At 37.9% G+C, this 24,146-nt stretch overlaps 2 protein-coding genes across 10 annotated transcripts in view; both read left to right on the top strand.

The window, feature by feature from the left end:
- zormin overlaps nucleotides 1-16,008 on the top strand; it is a 39,360-nt gene extending 23,352 nt beyond the window's left edge. For 4 of the 9 annotated variants that reach the window (XM_068285927.1, XM_068285928.1, XM_068285929.1 and 1 more), the window contains exons 10-18: nucleotides 913-2,710; nucleotides 3,998-4,204; nucleotides 4,273-4,451; nucleotides 4,811-6,574; nucleotides 7,320-8,769; nucleotides 9,076-9,543; nucleotides 10,535-10,617; nucleotides 10,727-10,907; nucleotides 10,998-11,408. In XM_068285927.1, coding sequence (XP_068142028.1) covers nucleotides 913-2,710; nucleotides 3,998-4,204; nucleotides 4,273-4,451; nucleotides 4,811-6,574; nucleotides 7,320-8,769; nucleotides 9,076-9,543; nucleotides 10,535-10,617; nucleotides 10,727-10,907; nucleotides 10,998-11,101 — 6,234 coding nt within the window. In that variant the 3' untranslated portion in view covers nucleotides 11,102-11,408. Of the gene's footprint in view, nucleotides 1-912; nucleotides 2,711-3,997; nucleotides 4,205-4,272; nucleotides 4,452-4,810; nucleotides 6,575-7,319; nucleotides 8,770-9,075; nucleotides 9,544-10,534; nucleotides 10,618-10,726; nucleotides 10,908-10,997; nucleotides 11,409-15,752 lie in introns of those variants that run through there. The other 5 variants (XM_068285933.1, XM_068285934.1, XM_068285931.1 and 2 more) reach the window with 4 other exon arrangements.
- A 6,153-nt stretch (nucleotides 16,009-22,161) lies between these two features.
- Nucleotides 22,162-24,146, top strand: part of sls (sallimus) — a 78,608-nt gene continuing 76,623 nt past the window's right edge. Inside the window, 1 exon segment of the mRNA XM_068285938.1 lies at nucleotides 22,162-22,513. Within this exon segment, the coding sequence (XP_068142039.1) occupies nucleotides 22,324-22,513 (190 nt within the window). The 5' untranslated portion in view covers nucleotides 22,162-22,323.

Genomic DNA, 24,146 nt, shown 5'->3' on the forward strand with positions numbered 1-24,146 from the left:
CAAAAACGATTTCACTGTCGACACTTTTAATTGCCGCCTTGTTTGACAAAATCGCTGACCACCCCCCAAATGAATACAGAAAAAACATGATCTCATTATGGAAATTAAAAGTGAATTAAAACGTTTTTCAATTCAGAATATTTTTCTATTCTATTCTTTGTTTTAATCCAATCTATTGAAACACCTGTGTATTGAGAGAAGAAATGAGATGCTTCCTGCAATTTGGGGCAAAACAAAAGATGTTGAGACTTTTTTATTTTGTGTTTTGAAAATAAACACAAAACCCGTCAGCCAAATATTAGTGGGGATACCAACCAATCCAGCCCCCCACCTCCTTTATCAACCTCACCGGGCTATTCACTGGGACTTATACATGACGCGGACGTTACCGGATGCGCCTTTTGAGCGAGCATCCGCAGCGAAAAACGCTGCCGAAACATAAATAAGTTGGAAAATTAGTGTAAAAATGAAAATTTAATTGCACTAGATATAGACATATACAGACAGATAGAAAGATAGAGAGAGTGAGAGAAAAAGAAAGAGAGAGATGTGTTTGACAGGAAATTTCATTTGTATAGATGACAAAGAATTTATTCACCCTTCTCATCCCTCCTCTATTCTTTTAAATTACCATTTTAATTTGATTTGATCGACTATCGATTGCGTTTTGTTTTCTTTTGACGGGGCCTAAAGAGTGAGGTAATTCACAAACACCTCTCGCTGACCAGTAAAACAAAAACTAGAACAAAATTGAATAGATCCCCCTCCTTCTCCTCTTCCTCCTACAATTTTTTCATCTCCTGTTCAGTATTTCCACCACACATGTGTGGTGAATATGTATATACATATAAACTGCTTTGCAATAATTTTTCGTTTACCAAATCTTTGCTTTTTTCGAATACGCTTTTTCAGTATGAATACGGACGCGTAACGTTAATAATACCGCAAGCTTATCCCAACGACGCCGGATCCTACGTGTTGAGTGCCAAAAATCTAGCTGGCGAGGCTTATAGTCACTGCAACGTTATTGTAAAGGGTCGCCTGCCGAACGAGACTTCAGACTCTGAGATGGCTAGCGATATTGAGCCGATAAAGCCCGCTGTACACATCCCATTGAAGGATGTATCAATATTCGAGGGAAAATCTGTCCGTTTGGATTGTGTGATTGTGGGACAACCAGAGCCAGAAGTCATTTGGTATCATAATGAGCGTCCTGTCAAGGAATCGGCAGATGTTCAGCTTCTCTTCCAAGGAGATCGTTGCTCTCTGATCATTCAGGAAGTGTATCAGGAGGATGCTGGTAACTATAAAGTGGTGGCCATTAATTCAGCTGGCGAAACATCGAGCAGTTGTGAGCTAAAAGTGACGCCATTGAATCAGGCTGAGCCGGCCACTAGGGCCCAAGCGGAGAGACAATCACTGCCAAAGGATACGCAACCAAAATTCGAGAGACTTCTATCCGACGTATTGGTGGACGAGGGTGAACAGGTGGTCCTAGAGGTTCAGGCCAGTGGCGATCAACCACTGACCGCCCAGTGGTATTTAACCAATAGGGAGGTGCATTTGGATGATCGTGTTACCAGTCAGGAAGACAACGAGCTAGGCATCTTCAAGTTAATTCTCAACAATGTGAGTGCCCAGGATAAGGGTGTGTATACCGTAAAGGTATCCAATCGGGCTGGCGATGCCAAGTGTTTCTCTCACCTGATTGTCAAGTCTGTAAATGCCCCAGAGAATCGCCGAAGCAGTCAGTCATCAGTGGAAATCGTTGAAAGACACCTGTGTCCTGAATTCAAAGAGCTATTTAGCGATAAACAGGCTCACATCGATGATGTTGTCAAATTCGAGTGCATTGTGAAGGGCAAGCCTACCCCTAAGGTGCATTGGTTCTTCAATGATCAGCCGGTGCATGGACACAATTTCCTAGTGTCGACCAGTGGTGAGCGACAAGTCTTGACCATACAGAAGCTAACACATGATGCAGTGGGCAAGATTAGCTGCGTTGCCGAGAACGAGGCTGGTAAGGCCACCTGTGTGGCTTTTCTCAATATCATTGGCAGTGGAATACCAGCGACAAGTGAAGTTCAGACCATGTCCCAAGAGCATAATACCGAATCGTCAAGAGTAACCATTAAAAAGCAAACTTACACCACAACTTCCACATCACAGGTCAATTCCTATGAAGGCAATGTACCACAAACTGAAGTCCATCATTCTTCGGCCCACATAGATCAATCCCTCAAACAATTGGGACAACAACGTCCCGAAATTGTGGAGAGCCATCATTACCAGGAGTTGCACAAGAGCAAAGAGATGACTAGTCCCAGTGTGCAACAGAAATCATTCACTCTCTTCCAATCCACCAATGGAGGAGGAGGTTCAACACAAGCTCTGGTTATTCCCGATTCGCCCACTCGTCTGCGCAAGGAGATTGCCCCACGTTTCACAACACCCCTTACTGGCAAAATTGTTGATCAGGGTGCCGATGTCAGCATGGAAGCCATATATGATGGCTATCCATCGCCCGAAATAAAAGTGGAAAAGAATGGGGGACAACTCTTCGATGATGGACATACGAAAATTTCAAATAAATTTAATCGTGTGACCATTGAACTGAAACAAGTGGGTGTGGCAGATGCAGGACGTTATGCGGTGACAGCTTCCAATGCAGTGGGTCAATCGACAAGTACAGCTGACTTGGTGGTGAAAAGTGAGTATTAATTTAAATTACATACCCTCTAATCGCAAAAATTTTGTTTCGTTTTTAAACCCCAACAAATATAAAGCTATTATATATTTAAAATCCAAAAATTTTAGAATTCGCACTTAGAAACTATGAATGCAAAAGTTACGAAATTGTATGTTGGCCGTTCGAGGCGCTACAGTGCTTTTAATAGTGACCAAGATAGTCCACGTTTTCAAAATATATAGAATATAGGTACATGGTAGTATTTACATACATATATGTATGTACATACCAATGAGGTTCATGTTATACAGTAATCGATGGGAGGATTTGCTTTCTTTTCTTTTTGTTTTTTGGTTTTTCGTAAGTGGTTTTATTTTTCTTTTGCATTATCGGCATACTTTTTTGTTTAAATTAGTTTTTTTTTCTGTGAAATTCGACAACTTCGACGAATTGTTAATAAGGAAAAACTACATAGATAAACTGAAAACATTTGGGAATAATAGTCCCACATAGCGTAATATCATATGTTAGCATTTTGCGGTCTTGCGGCTAACCTCCTCCCATTCTTCAACCCCAATACACTATCCATCCATGCGCCACATCAATCAACATACAACATTAAAGTGTCATTGTCGGGGGCGTCAATGGATCTTCAAACGTCAATGCCTTGAATGCCTCTCTGTCCCCTTTCCCGTTTAGTTCCCTTTTATCTACCACGAATATTGATGAGTTTTTAGTGGAATGGGGTTTTTTCTGTTTTTTTTTTTTTGCCGTTTTTCATGTTCATGTTGTTGTTTATATTTGAAAATCTTGAATCTACAATATTTTTATTATTTTCTTGCCCCCGGGGTTGTTAGCCAAGAAAAGAAAAACTTGGCCAATGCAAAGTTTGCTTCACTCTTTAGCCGAAAAATTGCCGAAATATGTTTTCTGTCTGCAATTATTATGTAAAATTCCGTTGAATAGTACAAGATCGTTTATTTACTCGCCTTTCAGGCAGTGACAGAGGCGGCAGGCTGAGATGGCAGGGGTCAGGAGCAGATGCAAAGATTTGTCGTTTATTTTTACTGCCTGTCTACATGAATTACTCATTATGCTTGATCGTGATCATGATCGTTTAGTAAATTATTCAAAGGAGATGTTTTCAAGACCGTTTTGTCTAGGCAATGACACATAAAAAGTTAATATTTATTTATGTTTATTGTTTGGTTTTTTGCTCTAAAAGTGGGTGCAACCACACAGAGCTCTGAAAATAACAGATGTGATCCAAATGTGTGGTCGGCTAAATTCAATATCTTCTCATTACAGAGACCGTATTCCCACCAGTCTTTGGCCGACGTCTGCAGGCACAGGTTAGCAAGAAAGGAGAAAAACTTATTATGGAAGTGGAAGTGACTGGATTACCCGATCCAACAGTGGTTTGGCTAAAAGATGATAAGCCATTGAAGGAGTCGGGCATTTCTGAACATCGTCTGCTTGCCCAGGGCAATTCCTATCGTCTGATTATAGAGCGAGGTAATTTGCACTTTTATTTTATGTTTTATAAAATCATTTCGTTTTAATTTTTTTACGATTTTATGTAGCCCAAACTACGGACTCTGGCAAATATATGGTAAAGGCTACCAATGCTGGTGGTGAGGCCAAGAGCATAGCCGATTGTGCCATATTGGAACCATCACCGGAACGTATGCAGGAAGTTGTTAAGACCATTGTGTATGAGACGACGCCGGTGGCGGTTGCAGCAAGTGAATTCAAAACTGAAGTAAGTGTGCATGTGCTCAATATTTAAACACAAAAAAAGAACAAAAAAAAAAAAAACATAAATCTCTCCTCACATAGTCTACGTTTTATCTTTTAAAATCTATAATTTTCAATACTATCTCTAAATCTAAAACTATATCTAAATATCTATTTATTGACCATGTTACAAAAATTATTTGCAAATTTAATAAACCAACATTTTGTGAATTCTCTTCTCTCATGATTTCAACGTCGTTCGTTTCGCTTTGCTCATTACACATGGGTTTCCCCACCATTCAACTCATCACCTCAACTCAACTCAACTGAACTCAACTCAACTACATATATATATTCACACACATCCTACATATATATGTACAGAATCCAAATCAAAATCAAAACCAGATCCAAAAGCCGCAATCTTATCAAACAAATCAAACTGACGTAACCACAGCCAATGATCTGCATGGTCTAACCGAGTCGAAAGTTATCACTGAGCATCGTTGCACGACCGAGGCAACAATGCGTTTAGAACACAAATCGACTTACCTTGATCTGCCCGAGCTCTCAGCGCGACCCAAGACACCACCCACCAATACCAGTACCATGACAACCACAACCACCACCACCAACAACACCACCGCCAACAACATCCACAACACTGCCAGCATGGATCAATTCGATACAACGACACAAACCAACAATTCGACCAGCGTCAAAACTGGAATAACACAAATCCCACCACCAGTGCCGCCAAAGCCCTGTCCCCCAGTGGTGGCAACCACATATGGTCAGCAGCAACAGCAACAACAACAACCACAACAAGCACCACTACCATCACTGCAAATGCAGACCCAGACGAGCACTAGATATGAGCAGAGCGAACAAAAATCCTCGTCCTCCTCCTTTGATTACTTTAAGAAAATTGATGAGGAGACTGTAACCCAACGACCAAAACCATTGGCATTTAAGCCACTCGAAACAGTGGTGCGTCAACCGCAAGCCCAAAATCTGGCTGAAGAGCTAAGGACATTGAATCTAATACCAGGAGCCCCACCAGAGTTTTGCTATACACCAAAACCAGCCGAGCCACAGCCGGTGGAACCTAAAGTTCCCTTGATCAGTGAGAAAATAAAAATACTCGAAGAAATAAAACCCATAGAGGCACCACCACAAGGTGGAGTATCGGTATTTCCACCGCCCCTGGGTCTTCAGACAGTTCAGCATGAGACAACAATGACAAAGGAGGTGAAAGTGGAATATGGACAGCCAATAGTCCGTCCGGCGGCAGTTTTAGCCACACCTGCCCAGCAGAATCCACGCTCACCCTCACCCAAACCGTCGGCTGAGGGTGTAGCCATGTCTAAATTGTGGACACCAACTGGTGTAAGTGGCTATTCCAGTGATGTGGAACAGAAAACAGAGCGAAGTATTGTAACCAAGTTGCCAACACCCACGCCGACCAAAGAGTTGAATGCACCCTTCTTGGTTCAGCAGGTGGCCAAGAGTATTCCCCAGGCTATACCACCACCATCCAGCACCACACACTTGGTTAACATTGAACTGGAGCCAGGAACTCCGCCAGAGATTTGTTTTGCCCCAAAAACTGATGAAGTGCGTCGTCATTCGCTGGTTGAAACAATGGAACAGAAACTGGAACAGAATCTCATACAGGGACCCAGTAAAGTTTTGCCACACTCCGTGCCTACTCTGACACCACAGCCACAGACAAAACCGTTGGCCAGTAGTTCCTATCGCCCACCGCCACCCGTGATCCCTGTAACTCGTCTCGGCGGCCACTATGAAAGTGATTACGAGAGTGATCGCTACAAGTATAGTGGCAGTGAGTCCGATGCCGAGCCGGGCAATCGCAACCGCCAGCAACAACACCAACAGCAGCCGATCACTATGGAAACATCATTCAAATCGAGTGGCTATGCAGCCGATACAGAAGAGCATTCTAACTATCGCAAATCCGAGACAAGTTACTACGAAACCAAGTCGTCATTGCTGTCGTCAACAACACATCCGAAGTTGCAGCCAGAGCCGCCTGCACAGATTTATATAACTCCCAAGGTGGTGCCGCCACAGCAAGCACCACCACCGCAGCCACCAACACTATCAAACTACAGTCAGGAGGCGAAGGTTCGCATTGTTATTTAATGTGTGTGTGTTGTGTAGCACTTGGAGCTGAAAAACGCTCCCATAAACTGCAAATTGTCTCTGTGTTGTTGTCGTTGTTGTTATAGCCTAATCCTAACATGCTCCATAATTCGCAACTTGCCATTTAACTATCAGATATTTCCTTACAATCATTTATATATCTCTAATATAATTTGTTTTACTAATCATATATGAGTCAAAACTAAATTGTTCCTATTGTCTTCTAAAAGTTAAAGTAGTTAAAATAACGTCTCCATTTTGACCTTTTACACAATTCTAAAAGTTTCAGAATGCCTAAATTCAAGTATTCTGTTCATGAATCTGAATCTTTATGTCCTTTTTTAATTATTAACTAGTTGAAGAAATGTTTATCAATTAAATAGGACAAGCATGAAATATTATCCCCAATTTACGACCAATCGTTTATGATATACAAATAACTTGCTTGATTTCTAAACGCTTCAATTGATTTTGTTTTCTAAATGTATTACCCAAATTTTTGCAACTGGTTGTTAGTGTACTTAAACTTTTATCCTGATTTCATCTTAATAGATAACTAAGTCTGCCTTACCATTAACCGCAAACCATGCAGCTTAATCAACTTTAATGCATTTGCCTGATCTCAGCAATAATTTTCATTCTTTACTTTCTATCCTTGATAAATGTTTACAAATGCATGCATATATTTATTTCCACTAAATTTTTTAATTGCTTTTCCCATCTGCAGGATTACAAATACACTTCCTCGAGCATGACAAGCAACATTTCGCAAAATATACAAAGTAGCAGCAGTTCCAGTCATCACGAGACGAAATACTCTTCGACTGGAACACCAGGCATCTCAGTGGTGAACCAGCCCAGTCCAGTGCCAGCACAACGGAAGACACCCGCTGCCGAGTTCAGTGATTATAGCAGTGAAATTGATGAACGCTTCCGTTCAGTTTCGCGGGCCAATGAATCGGATTCGGATATTAAGGGCTATAGGGTCGTATTTCCACCCACTCCGACGCCACGGACGAACATTGCCAATGGGCATAAGTCACCTGTGGTTGTGGTGACGCCATCGCCCATGGAGTTTGAGCCCACGCCAGCGGAAGTGGGAAGTAGCTATGCGGCCCGTCCCAAATTCGAACCGATTGGCGGCAAGGAGATTCGTCATGAGATCAAGACGGAAACCAGTTCCAAACAGTACAACAAGTCCAGTCAGGTGCACCAACAGCCAAGTCAGCAGGTCTTCAAGCCTAAGCCCGTGGCGGCCAAGTTTATAGCGGCCACCCAGCAACAGCAACAGCCGCAGGCAACTTCCCGTCCTACCATGTACTATAATGCGGTAGCTGGGGCTCCCATGCACACCGCTAAGGTAGCCACCGAAACAAAGAATGTTATGCAGATGCATGAGTCGACGGAGAGCTCCCAGAGGATCGTAAATATGCAGCAAACCAAGCGGGTTATTCACTTTGACAATCAACAACAGCAGCAGCGGCAACAGCAGCAGCAGCCTCCTTTGGAACCCTTCCCGTATAGCCCGGCCACTAGTCGAACTCCTTCGCGTCAATCGCATTTGCCACCACCAGCCACACCAACGAAATTCATACCAGGCGAATACCGCGAAAGTGACTACGAGAGCGAGGTGGAAGGTGCCAGAATTCAACCGCTGTGGTCGCCCTATGGCGATGGTCTAACCAAGGGCTATCGTCGGGTCGCCGCACCTCAATCGGGCGGTCGTTCGTGCAGTCTACCACGCACCTACGAACGCGTTCTATCGCCCATGGAGTTTGATCGTGGCCCGGAAATGCCTACCAAAATCCATGTGGACGTGAATACACTGCGCAAGGAGCAACGTGGCGGAAGTACAGTGACCACACAAAATCGCACACAATCCCTTAATAGGAATGCAACTATGAGACAACAATATCCAGCCTCACAAGATCAATTGGATCGGGCTGGAACAATGCCGCGTTATGGTTATTCTCAGTCCATTCAGCAACAGGCCGAGAGTCAAGGCCAACGCATGGGTTCAACTTTCCTCCAGAAGTCGCATCAGTTCATCGACGATGTCAGTCGTGATGTACACCAGACTCGCACGAATGGTATACGTCCCGGTTTCAAGCGAGCTCCCAGTGAGGGCAGCAATCAACCGCAGGCCTATCGCGATGAGTCGCGAGTATCTCAATACGGTAAGTCTTAACCGCTGTTTATCTTTTACTTTTACACTAATTTCGCCGCCGTAGACATGGGGGAATATTCTTCCATTTTTATTTGATTTTATTTCTTTTTATTTTGAAAATTGGTATTGAGAGTTGAGATTGAAATTCTTATTGAGAAAAATTCTGCCTTTTATTTTATTTATTATTATTTTTTTTTCTTTTGCCTTGTACGAAAGTTAACACAAATTATGTATGTTATATATCTAAGCTGATCATCCTTTCTAATTGTATAAAAATCCCCCGACAAAAACAAAAACAACCATGTCCGCAAATCAGGCACCAAATGCATCGATCCCAATACCGGTTTAATCTATTTCAAATACGACTTTGGCTATGAGTTTGGCATACTATTTCCCGGTGAGGGTCACAAGTTTGTGCATAGCCAGTGGAATAGCAACGGTGGAAGTGGCCCCACCAACTCATCTGTCAAGAATGGCCGTCATTCGCCCTATCCTCTTAAAATGCCAGCTGGCAATGAGCTCATCATACCCGTTCAACACGAACGTACAGCCGCGGGTGCACCGGCAGCAGGGGTATCGACGGGACGCACTACACCCGGTTATAGTTCCGACAATGAGACACAACATCGCATCGTTAGGCGGCGCAACTTTACGCCAAATGCGCCGATGGCATCATATTACCAGAAACGATACAGTTTACCCACCAATCACAGCCTCGATATACATCTAGATCGTTTGCATGCTCAGGCACCGCGTCTACCGCCCGAGCAAATGGTCCGCACAGGTATAACCAAAACGATTTCGAACGTCCAAATGCAAAAGAAAACACCATGGTTAACCGCTATCACAGAATTTCAAATTTTGAGTAATGGGGATGCGAAAATTTAAATCTTAAATTGTAAAACTAATGATTTCAGGTGAAAAATTTAGATTTGATGTATAATTTGAAGCAATTAAAGTCACAAAATTCGATGATTTAAATCAATAAATTAACAAATATATTTGAAGTGCGTATGAGTAATATTTGTGAATATTGCGTATACGCAGAGTAGTCCTAGTAGGCCGCATATGTAAGCCCGGAGTTTAAGAAACAGAAAAAACAGAATTTTACTAGTTCTACAGGTCTGAAATCAGACACTTTATCAACATTTTACAGTCACAAACTTTTCTGACTAAGATGAAATGAATGTTGAAATACTATTGGATTTTCGCACCCCCCATGACCAATTTTGAATTACAAAATGCTATCGATGTTGTCAAATTAGTTTAGGACACTCTTACTATTTTCAGTTTTGTGATTAACCCCAAATCAGTCATTCAACCGATTTATCTATATACATACATATGCATACATATATAATGTATATTTCTGAACCAGACATGGTCAAAGTCTTAACCACGTCCATTTAGAAAATAAAAGCATGCTAATCCCTTTACGTTTTGATTGCCTGTTGTTTTTGCTATTCCTGTTGTTGTTGTTATTTTTTTTCTATGTGTGTTTCTGCATGCCGCAAACATAATATTTTTGTGTGTGTTTTCCGCGTTTAAAGTGCAAAATAAAGTTTGCTATGTGCTTGTTTTTTTTTTTTTTTTTTGTATTCTGTGTTTGCTTGCTGAGTGTTAATCCCACTAATGGATGGCCTTTGAAATAAAAGAAAAACAAAACAAAAAAAAACAAAAAGCAAGATGAAACTAAAAAGAAAAGAGATTCTAATGGTATTTTTACACCAACATCGTCATCGTTATCGCCATCGTCATCATCATTCCCATCACAGTGCCGGAACTGCCCAATACGGAGCCTGTCAATGCCCATCTGAATCGCGATGAGCAGGCACAAAGGCCGCCATTATTCATAACGGTAAGCCAAAGTCATTAACCTACTGCAGGCACGAAGACAGAACTCGCGACTAAATCTCTACTCTCTCCCCCAACTCCAATACACCGTGTCGATGTCTGCCGTTGTATAGCCACTGAAAGACATTGCAGTGGGCGTGGGCGGAACAGCACGTTTCGAGTGCATTGTCCAGGCGCATCCGCAGCCGCAGGTTAACTGGACACACAACGGTGGACATTTGGAGCACGGTAGCCGGCATTTCATTGAGTACCGGAACGGCGTATGCCGTCTAACTTTGCCACAGGCCTATCCGGGTAAGTGCGCCATTGCGCTATTCCACGGCTCACCTATCGTCCGGCAAAACAAACAAATCGGACTAGCTCATTAATTTTGATTCATTGCAGACGACAATGGTAGCTATGTTTGCACCGCCATGAATCCGCTGGGAGCGGCCAGCACTAGCGGAAATTTGAATGTTTCGAGCACAAATCGTGGATTTAGATATTAAGATCAAGAGATATGATGATCATTATGATGTTTTCACCTATATATTAACTACCTATACGTATATATTACTTAAATATAAAACATTTTTTTTGTTCTTTTTTTTTGCTCTCTTGTATAATTATGATTTGTTCAATGCCAAAGTTTACCTTGTTGTGTGTTGTACGTATGAATGTACCAAGTGCTAATTCTTTTTCTTCGAAACCCCCTTCCCTACCAAAACCCTTACGCGAATCATGCATACAAAAAAGGAATATACATAGTATTACTTGTGTTTTTGTCTCAATAATAAATCTCTATGAAAAACGAAATTGCCTTTGATCTTACTCGGGAAAAAGCTTGATCGTAAGTGGTTTTTCCGTCAAAATGGTTTGTGGAAAAGCTATAGGCAATGAAAAGCTTTAGCTCTGCCGTTAGATGGCGCTAAGCGATCGAGAAAATTGTGTCTGTGTGTGTGTGATTGGATGTGTGTGTGTGTGTGCGTGTATGTGTGTGTGTGAGGGGAAATCTGCTGCCATTTGCTGCGGATCTAACGATAAATAAATAATGATTTCCATGAAATGTTTACTTGGCTTTTTGTGTTTTCGGAGCCATCAGTAAACCATTCATTAAACCGAAAAGAAAATACATCTTTCAAAATTTTTGTGATAGATTTGACCCAATTCGTCATGACTATATAAATATATTTTCCCCGTTTCATGTGGGTCAACTACTTTTTAAATAACACTCAAAAGGCAAAGTATTTTTCAAAAATAAAAAATTCTCATATTTTCAAAATCAAAAAAAACCTAAACAAATGTTTTTCTACATAGTACAGAAGGCCATGTGTGGGCGGACGGACAGTCGTTTCAACTGACCGACTAACTTGTGTGTGCTGTTTGCCTGTTGGTTCTTCTAGATGATTTATTTGAATTTCAACAATGTTTATTTATCTATTTTTTTTTTTCTTCTGTTTTTCGCGCAAAATCTTTGGCAAGTGTACGAAAACCGAAACCGAAGCGAAACGTAACGAAACGAAAAGCGCCAAATGTTTAGAGCAAGAAACATAAAATTCGGTCAGAAAGATACAACCAGGCCCAGACATAAACACGTACGCGTACCATAATACACATATGGCCCATTGTTGTATTGTGTAGGCCCACAAAATGTCCTTGACACTGACCAGACAATACCTGTGTCTACTGCTCCTCGGCCCCGCAAAAACACAACCGCAACCATTCTTTCCACCTGACTCACTGCCTTTCATTGTGCCTTTTTCGTATGACACTATTTCCAACTATAGCAGGCATGGCTAAGTGCCTGCCAATCTGCCAATTCAAATCGTTAAGTACTTAGCAGAAAAAAAAAACAACAACAAAACCCAAAGGAAAATAAAAATTGGATGCTAACCAAAAGTGAACAGAATAGAAATGAGGAGGAGGATAATATCATGATTCATGATTAGTATTTGCTTTTTGCAATTGTATGCCAAATGTTGCTGCTTAGTGCATCAATTTATAAATATAATTGCTTGCTAATTTCATTTGGAAATTTGATTGCTGCAGAATGAATGAATAACCAAACAACATTTTTGTTTCGGCTGCGACACGCAGCATCTGGCTAAATGACTCAGAAAATTGTACGTTTCCTGCGACACAGCATCAGCAACAACAATTTTGCTTTCAATTTTCTTCCAATTTTCCGATTTTTTTTTTTTTTTTGTCAAAGACGGAGAGAGGAGATGAGTATGCAGGGAAAGATGAAAATTTTCGCATGCTTCGTTTCGGTTAACGCTTCAGTTTCTGCTCTGAACAAATATGCGGCCTTGTGCAGCATTTTCTTATTTATTCGCTGCTTGTTGTTTTTTTTGTTTTTTTTTTTGTTTTGAGTTTTCTTTGAGATTTTTTCGTTTTTACTTTTTTTTTCCTTGTCTGTTTTGGCACATTCGCAAAATTTCACTCGCTTTTTGATAATAATGTACAAACAAAGAACATTTTGGGCAAATATTTTGCCAGCGTGAAATGTTATTTCATTCCATTCCCATTTCCATTGCCATTCAATCGGATACGACTCATCGAATAGTTTATGAAAATTGATTTATATCCTGCAGCAATGGAAATGGAAACAGAAAAATCCAAATTTTTCCCTTTTCATAGATTTACATTGTGTTGTTAATAGAGGTTTTTTTTCTAATCAGTTTGTATGATGACTCTTTTTTTTAGTTATTGGTTTTTTTTGACATTCTGGGTGGGTTTTTATTTTGTTGGTATTTCATTCGATTTTCATTTCGCCGCAGCTATACAAACATTCCTTCTCTGTTTTTCTAAATTAATTAGGCAATTTTCTAAAAATACAAAATGAACTCAGCGCAAGAGTCACAACACACGAACATTTTTCTTTTGCTACTTTCAAATCTATATTTTTTTTTTTTTTTTTTTTTGGTTTTCATAAGTATAGATCTGTGTTAATTTTTTTGTTTGCCAGTTTTGCTTTATTATATGGATGTATGTATGAATGTGTATGGCATTAGCCACCCATCATCATCATCATCATCCTCCCTCTCCTGAATTCGGCGAGAATTCAGTTTATGAGTGGGCATTATTATTGGTCTGTGCGGTTGTCTTTGACCGATTTTTCATTTGGTCCAACAGAGCATGGAAAAGGCGTGGTCGAAGTTCTTGGTGACGAATCAATCAACTAAATCGATATATATAAATTGGAAATCGAATGAAACATATGCATTAAGTTACTAGGTCAATTTGAGAAGGAATGCATTTTAGAATGACAAAGCATTTATATCTACTTGGTGTCTAGCAAATTCCTAATTCTACTTTAATTGACTTTGCGTTCCAAAACGATTCTTGACCCTTGAAAATGAATACATTCTTACATGATGGATAGATCTAGATTTTTCAAAAATTACCCCCGAAATTTTAGCCTTGGCCATGCTAAGAGACTTGGCTAATCAACAAGCGTTTTTTTTTTTTTCCAAATTTTATAAATTTGTGAGATAAAAATTTTTGAAAAGATTTTTTCGAAATTTGAAAGAAGAAAAAAAAAGATTAAAGAGACTTAATAAATTACCCAAGCTGAAGTTAATTGATTGATCTTCTAGTTGCTTCAAATATGAACTGGTGATAGGCATAAGATAAATGCATATGATCTATCGACTTGGTTTTCTTCCCTTCCAATATCTATACTTCCATGCAAGGACAATTGCGATTTCCGGATCTGGTTATTTTAATTTTTTGTCTTTGATGGCAAATTTCAAATCTGTTTTTCAATGAATTAATCTCTTTGTAAATGAAATTAAGCAAATTTATGGGCAAAAGAAACTTATAGTGAGATATTTGTGAAATGTGCCAAAAATTAGAATAAACTATCCATTAGATCCATTAGGATTTGCGTCTTAGGTTTTATATAAGCGCAACGCAAACAATATTGCACTTGTATTTATTATGAAAAATAATTTCATATACCGCTATGGGCAAGGCAGTTGGCACAAATAAATATTAATAATAAAGAAGCCAAGTGAAACAAAAACAAAACCAAATATCAAAATGAAGACAAAAAGAACGAACTATATTTCCGCTTTAGTTTTTGTCAAAGTCATAGAAAGATAGAGACGATCGGTATGTACATACATACATATATGTATGCATACATCTATGTATGTATGTGTGATATACATATATGTGTTTATACATTTGTATTTGTATACATACATATGTACGTATGTATGTATGTACATTAAAATGGATAAAAGCCAAACAGCATTTGAATTTGATATTATAAACTAGTTGAGTTGGGGGAATCGTAAAATTGTTTTCCTCACATTATTTTCGAAACACCCCCACGAAAAACTGAATAGTATGTAATAAAACAGACGGGAGGCGCAGAGAAGACTACGCAAATCTTCGACCTGCCGGAATTCGCTAGAAACTTTTAGCACTTCAGCGTTTAGAAGAATGTTTTGTGAAAAGCATAAAAATCATTTTAATGTGTATATATTTTAATTAGCCAACACACGAAATGGTCTAAAGACTAAGGCGCCTTGAATTAAATTGCATAAGCCTTGTTGACAGACTGTCTAATGTTTGTTTGTTTGCCAGTGGCAGTGGCAGTGGCAGGGAGGGATGATGACGATGGGGCAAGCATTTAGCCAACCAGCCACTGAACCAACGAAGCAACCAGCAACCAACCAACCCAGCCCACCCATCAACAGTGGCAGCCACGCGTTGACCCTGCCCAAGTCACTGCTTTAGAAATAGAAGAAGATAAGAAGGCGAGTGCCAAAAATGTTGGCAGACGAAATTTATTTCTACGCACGCTGTAAATTAGCGAACAAACCGCAGGCATGCCGAGAGTCAGTCACATTTAGACAATAGAAAATTCTGCCAGTTTTCACATTTGCACAAACACACAGAGATAGTGTGTAGAGAGGGGCAACTAGAAAGGGAGGGGGGATAAATTGAGGCCAAGTTTTTAGCATAAACACGCATTCCGCTAATTGCTACGCCAAGGATTGCTTTTTCTGCTGGCAATGTGAATTTAATTGTTTTGCAGCTAATTGAACAAGATAATAAAAACGCAGAAGAACCAAAAATCTGAACGATTTCCGCATCTCTAATTTGCCATTTAACCATCTATGTATGCACCTCTTTCTATCACTTTAGATCAGGGTACTCAAACGGATAGCCTGCTCATAACCGAAGAGGAGGAAGAGAAGGAGGAGCAAAAGAAGAAGAAGACTGTGGAGAATGGGCGCCAACAACCTGAACCAGACGCTATTACCCCCCACTAAAACCCCACTGCGCAAATCGCATTCATTCTCCTCATCGTCGGCTACCACATCACCGGCTAGTTGCTCATCGTTGGGTTCGGCCACCTCGACCATGTCGCTACGCTCTTCAACACCTCTTCAAAAGCATCATCAGCAGCAACCGAATTCGACACGCACTCTTCGTAGCGACACAATCAACACATTTCAGAAATGGGAAACCACAATAGAATCCATTAGCTATGTGAGCACCAAAACCGTTTCAATATCTGACTTGACTAAGGATCCACAACTTCTACAACAACAACAGCAACAACAACAACAACAAACAGGTAATATATCTTTCCATTAACTAGAATTAATACATGTATGTATGTATGCATGTTTATGCATCAACAACAATAACATCAAACCATATGAAACCCATAAGGCATTGAAATGCATCGACAAATATTTCGTTTCGTTTAAACATACACATTTTTTCACAAGCGATCTGGAAAATTGCTAGCTACAAAATGGGCAGTTCACTATATATGCATACATATACATATGTACATATGTATGTACATACATATGTATATGTATATACTAAATACATATTTGAAATATCTTTGAGGCACCGCATGTAAAATCACTAAATATAGATTACAACCACACGCACCGCACCACATTGCAACTTTCATTTACCAGAAAGGGAGGCTACTTCAAGATATATAAAAAAAAAAAGAGAGACAGAGAGAGAGAGAGAACGAGAGTGGGGAACTAGAAAAGGGAAGAAGTAAGTGAATAAGAGCTATAGGGACCTGAGGAATCGGGAGATGGCGACTCGTGTGTCTAATTGTATAAACAATTGATATGAAAATAAAGAAGGGGTAGAACACATTTTTTTTTTAAGTAGTCGAACTTTAATTACGCTTATATTAACATTTTTGTACAAAGAAAACAAATTAATCAAAATAAAAAAATTTAATCATTAAATAACCAAATCAAATAATACATATAACCAAATAATCATTCAGATTTAACATATTTCGGTTTATATAAACCGAAAACAATATTATCTTATTTCGTTTTTTATTTTATTAGTTACTTTTTGAAATGGGCCTTGGATGTTTATGATTTAACTATCTTTAGAATCATGCTTAATAGTTTTTAAATATTCAATAAGGATTCAATAAGGTACCCATAGAGATACAGATATAGTATTGGTCTATAAACCAAATTTCTATTGCAATTCTTTGAGGTTTTTGATGTCAACTGTTGTATGTGATGGGAAGAAAGGTTGCATATAATTTAGCTCTTTAACACATTGAACAGTTTTCCATGCACAAATTAGAGCAAGCTCTGTGAACAAGTGATTGTAATCAATGTAAGGGTATTTAAGCGACCACATTTGGACATTTTATACCTAAATTGCCGCTTGGCATGCAGGAGCAGCAGCAGCAGCATAGCTGGGCTAAAGACAGCACTTGGGGCGCAGTTGCCGCAACATCGTCGACGTTTCGTTTCGGTTTTATGGTTTTGCTGAATGCCTGCAGAGCTTCAACTGCAATGGTCGCGAAATTCGATGCCAAACAAGACGCAAAAGTCTCTCACATCTCCATCTTCATCTCCATCTCTAACAGCTCAGCTCAGCTCAGCTCATGCGACTCATTACATTAACAAAAACAACAGCTACAGAGAGAGAGAGGGAGAGAGAGACAGAGATACAGTGGGGATAAAGAGTGAAAAGGGGGCAACGAAATGTATCTTTAAGTTGGGATTGGCTTTGCTTGGGGTCGCCTTTTGCCTGCCTGCATGTTTGTTCATTGCTCACTTTATGGGGGGTTGCATTCATATCATTTCAAGCATTCCAGCATCTGTTCATATATAACGATGATGATGATTTTATTTGTTCTGTTGTTTTTTTTTTTTTTTTTCGTTTCCCTTGGTTAATTTAAACCCAATTGTTCTTTCTTTCTTCTCTTCTACGTTTTTGCAGTAAATTGAATGCAGAGCCAAATGCAGAGAATGACAACACAAAAACTAAAACCTAATTTTACTAAATTTAAGTTGACTACTTACTACTACTACTACAATTTAATATATTATATAAAAATATATGTATATTACTTAACAACAGCAACAACAACAACAACTACCATTAATATTTACTAATTAAAGTGGAAAATTTATGATACAAAACAACAAAAAAAAAAAAAAAAACTTGCAGAATTCTTCTTTCTTTTTTTTTTTTTTTGATCTAAACCAGCAGCCACACAAATTCTACAGCCATGACATAATTGGACGAATATTTTAGTTAGAATTTTGCAAAATCAACGCAGTAGATAAGATAGGAGAAAGAAAGCAAGGAGTGAATGAAGGAGCAAAGAGATGCGGTGAGGTGAGGTGAGAGCGCTTAGCTGGACAGATAAGTGCTGTTAATCTTACAGACAGCTGCCAACTGAAACTACAAGATACATTTTGTAGCGCATCGCTTGGCTGCAATCTTCTGCCTTGCAGAACCGGCTAACTGTTGTCTATCTATGCTGCGTGCTTATCTCTCATCCAAAGCCACTTTATGAGTTTAGATACATACATTTGTATGTACATCTCTCTTGCCAACGACAGTCGAAACTTAGCCATGGCTGCGTAAACTAGAATAATCAACAACTATAACTAACTAAAAAACAACATTATCAACAACAACAACAACAACAGCAACTGCATATTTCGCTCTGTTTTTGCTGATGTGTGTTTTTTTTTGTGCTCTATAACTTATTTTCGTATAATAAAACGAACCATAATAACAATATTAACTGACCATTGCCAAACGAGTTGCCTTTTACAGACCAAAGTCAGTTGAGGAGTTTTCATCCGTATATGGTTAGAAAAGCAAAGCAAAGCTCACCTCAAAATGCACCTCATGCAGGCGCTATTAATTTGTATGGCCTGCAAAAAACATTTATTTATTTTGTTCAACGAGCAACGTAAAAGAAATAGAAAGTTTTTCAAATACACAAACACACACAACAAAAATAATCTATGTGAGATGATGATTAACCCAACAAAATGAATAATCAAGTTATATATGTATGTATCATCATCATCACATAGAAAAAGACTATGCCAAAAAAACAAGGGGAAAAAAAAAATAATTTTAATTTTCTTTTAATATACATATGAATATACATATACATGAATATATACATACATATATATATATATCTGAATCTAATATGTGGTTTTAATTTTAGACAAACAACATAAATTGTGTGGAAAATGTGCAAAGAAATGGGCAATGAAATTGACTCAAAAGTTTTATTAATTGATTATTCACAAAAACCGAAAAAAAAACAAAGACAAAATTAAATGTAACAATTAAACTCCCCAAATTTGTAAATATATTAAAAATGAAGTGATCTTAAAATTGCACTTGATCCATCTCGATATTTCTCGTCGGATTTTAGTCTTAGCCAAGACTTAACAATATGAACAGAGGAATCACGTAGGAGTTAACTCTTTACGATAAGGAACATCATAGGCATTTAGATATATAATTTAAATGCATCTTGAGATCTTCAAACTATTCAAAATCCTACTCGACATTGCTTGGTATACAAACATACATATATCATGTATTAGTCATTCGGTTTTAGTAGGTCTTAACAATATAGAGTAAAGCAAGAGCAAGATCCCTTAGAAATCAACATAATGGAATAGGGTATATCATGGGCATAACAAAATCAGCGTTTGCCTGGCCCTTTTATATTGTTTTTTTAAAATACGTGTCAAAAATAAATCGACATATATTTTTAGCCATACTTATTCAGAAACCAAAAAATAAAAAACATATCCGAACATTTTCCGAAACTTTACCGAACCGAAACAGACACACACACACACCTAGATTATATGAGAGATTGAGATTGAGAGACTCTGTCAAAAGAGTGCAATACGAGTATTGTTGAAAATATCGCCCCTGGCCAAGTTGTGAGCAACGCAGCATTAAATTGAATTAAATCGGTTTGTGCAGACTTAAAAAGACTCTACAAGATCATGGTAAATAGATAACAGAGAGCTCATCTCTAAGAAGAAAGCAACAAGTTTAGGCCATATTGCATTTGGTTAACTCGAAATCTAGTTTACATCAACCGCAATTGCGATAAACTTCAAAACAAAAACTTGATTAAGTTATCGCTTCAAATGATAGTGTATTGCGAATGGATCGCTTAGTCAGCAAGTAAGAGATGAACCACTGTTTGCCGCTATTGCTGCGCTGCTGCTGGTGAAAAGTGCAAAAATATCTCATGGGAGACAAAAAAGAGAGAGAGAAAGAGAGAGAGAAAGAGAGGCAGCATCGGCTCGTCTGTGGAACGAAACAAAATTTTCGTGCGCCGCCTTGTGGTGTGCCCCTTCAGCTATTTGATCGCATTCTCAACGATATTTTGTCATTCTTCGCTCGCACCTCTAAAACGATCGACGTCTTGGTTTCAGTCTCGGGGATTATGACTTGAAACAGTTTGAAAATAGATATATATTTTTTTTTTTTTAAAAAAAAAAAAAAAATTAAAGCAAAAGAAGGAAATACATATATCAATATATATATTTATGTATGTACATATTCCGATACATGTGTATGTGTGTGTATGTATAGCCAGTATATAGTTCACATAGTGCTTTTTTTTTCTCTCAAAAAAGAATCCAAAAATCGCAGAACGTCAAAAGGATAACGTTGTAACGTAAGGACAACCAACTCAATTAATCGACCACTAATGGATTCTGTGTGAAAAATAAATAATAATAAAGTGCAAAATCAATGGAAATTCCTACAAATTTTAACTTAAAAAGCGAAAAAACGAATGAGTTTCAAAAAGAGTTTCCCTTACTGCCCAGATGTATATAACATTTTGTTTTTTTTTTTTTTTAATTTTTTATTCTCTCATTCTTTTTTTTTAATATTTTTTTTCAAGTTATTTTTTTTCTTGTTTCGTAACCACTTTGAAAAATTTGAAAAGAATTTGTTCAGTGCGCTAAATATCTAAAAATAAGATACGAGCAATGCTTCGGTTTGGCATTCGACACTGTTCGGGTAGCCACTTCGTGGGGTCCGCACCCAATTCAACGAATGGACTGTGAAATCGTGTGCTATATGCAAAGAAAGTTCTGATAGATATATTCGTATATGCATATATATATATAGTAATATATGTATATGAATATACTTATATATACATATATATATTATTTATATATACATATATTGCATTTAATGACAAATGTTATCCTAGTTGGTCCTGGGGAAATAAATAAATACTATAGATATGTATTTATAGATATATATATTTATATATGTATATGTATAAGACACATGTGTGAAAAGAAACATTATCCTAATTGATCCTGACGAGGATTACACACTGGGACTCCCTAGGATAATGTGCAAAACAATTCAACATGGACATATATATATATATATTACATATGTATATGTATATATATATATACATATATTTACATAGAAATATCTTGATATATACATACAAATACAATCTGAACTGTTTTGGGGGAAAAGAGAGTTGCGCTTGGTGAAAATACCAGAGAGATATATTTATAAATAGATATCTGAAAAATAAGAAGCTACCACCGACCCAACACAGACTGTGGGGATGGGATAGAGACGGACCCCATACCCAATACAAACACTTATACCCCGTACCAGTACACGTCTCCGTCTCCGCCGTCGTCATCGTGTCCGTGTTTTGTGTGGCCCGCTGCAAATGTGTTTGTGTGTCGCAGTGAAATATTTTCAGTGGGCTAAAAATAGTTGGAAGATGCCTCACAGGCATCGCATATGAATATGAAGAAGAATGGTTTGAATGGATAGATGTTTATGATGCCACCGATCTTGCTCCGATGAAGCAATATCTGATCTGATTTATACAGAATTTGTTTTTCCTTTTTTTTTTAAATATACTTATGTTCATATATGCATACGTATGTACATATGTGTGCATATATACATATATATATATATATATATATATACATTTATATATCTGAGAGAGAACTTAACGACTGTTGAAATGTTGAAAGTGTGCCAATAACTAAAAAGAAAAACCAATAAAACAAAAGAAAATAAGTGACTGGGAAATGACAAATCGCAAAGAAAAACGAGCAAAAAGTGAAAGAATCAGTCTCGAGTGATAAATGCATCTATAAAAAATTTCAATGTGATATGATTTTTTTTTAGTATTTTTTTTTTTTATCTTTTCATTATTATTATTTTTCTTTATCATATTCAATTTCAGCCATTAAAAAAGCGATAAAAAGAAATATATAAGTATATAAAGTGAAGAAGCAAATCAAAAGTAATAAGAAAAAAGCGATCGAAAGAGGTGTTTCAACTTTTTTTTTACGTGCAGTTTATTCTGCATTCGATTTGGTTGTCATTTTCAATGATATATAGTGATATATAACGAATCAAAATGCAACGACAAAATCCGAATCCGTACCAGCAGCAGCAACAGCAGCAGCAGCATCAACAACAGGTGCAGCAGCAGCAGCAATACTCAACTCAGGAGTACTCGCACTCCAGCCAGGAGCAGCATCAGCAGCAAAGGATTAGCCGCACTGAACAACATGTTCAGAGGAGTCAAATCACCACTCAACAACGAGGTCAGTTGGTCAATTGCCTGTTGTTGTTGTCGTTGTCATTGTCGTTGCATCACGCCGAATGTCCGCACAAAGGAAATGCCAGGAGAAAGTTATAACTGGCCAGTGGGATTCACACCGTGGATTTAGAATCCTTCACTGTGCCAAAGGACTTTTCAACTGAATTTCCATGCCATGCAGACAGAAAAAAAAATACCATTGCCTTGCCATCGTATTGCTTGTATCATAATCGCTTCATCGCTTTAATGACCTTGAAAAACCAGCTTGCCTCCTGCATATCATCCCCGTCTTGCCTATGTTTGTTGATATGTACTTTCATTCAATAAATGAAAATATATGTATCTCGAAAAACAGGAAATGCATGCATTAATATTACGCTAAATAAAAACCATATACCTACATATATCTATCTATATAAAATATATTTCATAAAAATGTAGTAAAATTATATAAAATAACTTGAGAGTCAACAAAGAGAAAGTTAACATTGCATTGGTTTGATTATCTTAACACAATTATTTTCATTTCCACACAAATGCTTCAGAAAGTATCCGGTATAGTATAGAAGTTTGTTTGAAGAAGATCTCAAATGTACTTTTTAGTCATATCACTATGCCAACGATTCTAGGAATTTATTTGAATGTACATACGTACACCAGACAAAGAGTTCGATGTAAGCTAGACTTGAAAAATGTCTGGCAGAATAAGATATCAAAATCCTATTTATGTTTACGATTCGCATTTCTAAACAATACAAGTGAAAATTCATAACTTTTGAATTTATATAATAATAAACCAAATACCACAAAAATCATACTTAAATTTCATATTTAGGTTTAAGGTTCGAATTTCTTAACTATTTTTGTGTGCTAGATACATACAAACAATACAGGTGAAAGTAAAGTTAAATCATACGTAAATCTTAGAAATATATTTTTGAAGAAATTGTAAAATGTAATTCAATTAAATTAACACATTATTGTCACTATGCACTTCCTGTTTAAAAGCACAAAATTCATGTTAAAGAACATATAGAATATATAAAAAATAATTGTATGGGTCTGCCGAAAATAATTTGGCGTACAATTATAAGTATATGTTGGATGTATGTATATTTAATGTGTCAACTTATGTTTCATCATTTAAATCTTAATTGATGATCGCAGACGACAACTTTCTTGTTCTAATTATAAAATTATCTACTCATCTGCGGCGAGAATTTTTCCACTTATACAAGAAGCCACTGCACTGACATACATATACACATAAGTAAGCGCAGAGCGTATAAGAGTCCTTCTACTATAAAATAATTTGTTTACATTTGGCAATGCTGCATTTTCCAATGTGTGAGAGTGAATAAGTTAGATTTCAAATAAGAAAACTCTTATACAGGAACCCGAAGCTGATAACCCGAAGTCTCTGTGCATGCGCGAGTGACAGAGAGAGAGAGACAGAGAGAGAGAGAGAGAGGGAGCAAAAGGCTAAGAGCGATCAGCTGATTTTGACATTTGTTTATATGTAGCATTATGTCAATGGTTAAACACCTGTTTTTTGATTAAAAAACAAACCGTTAATGACACACTTATGCAGCGTTTAGATTTAGATTATAAACAAATATATACATAGATAGATAATA

This window comes from Drosophila tropicalis, unplaced genomic scaffold (genome assembly GCF_018151085.1).
Source record: "Drosophila tropicalis isolate 14030-0801.00 unplaced genomic scaffold, ASM1815108v1 contig_443, whole genome shotgun sequence".
Classification (NCBI taxonomy): Eukaryota; Metazoa; Arthropoda; class Insecta; order Diptera; family Drosophilidae; genus Drosophila; species Drosophila tropicalis.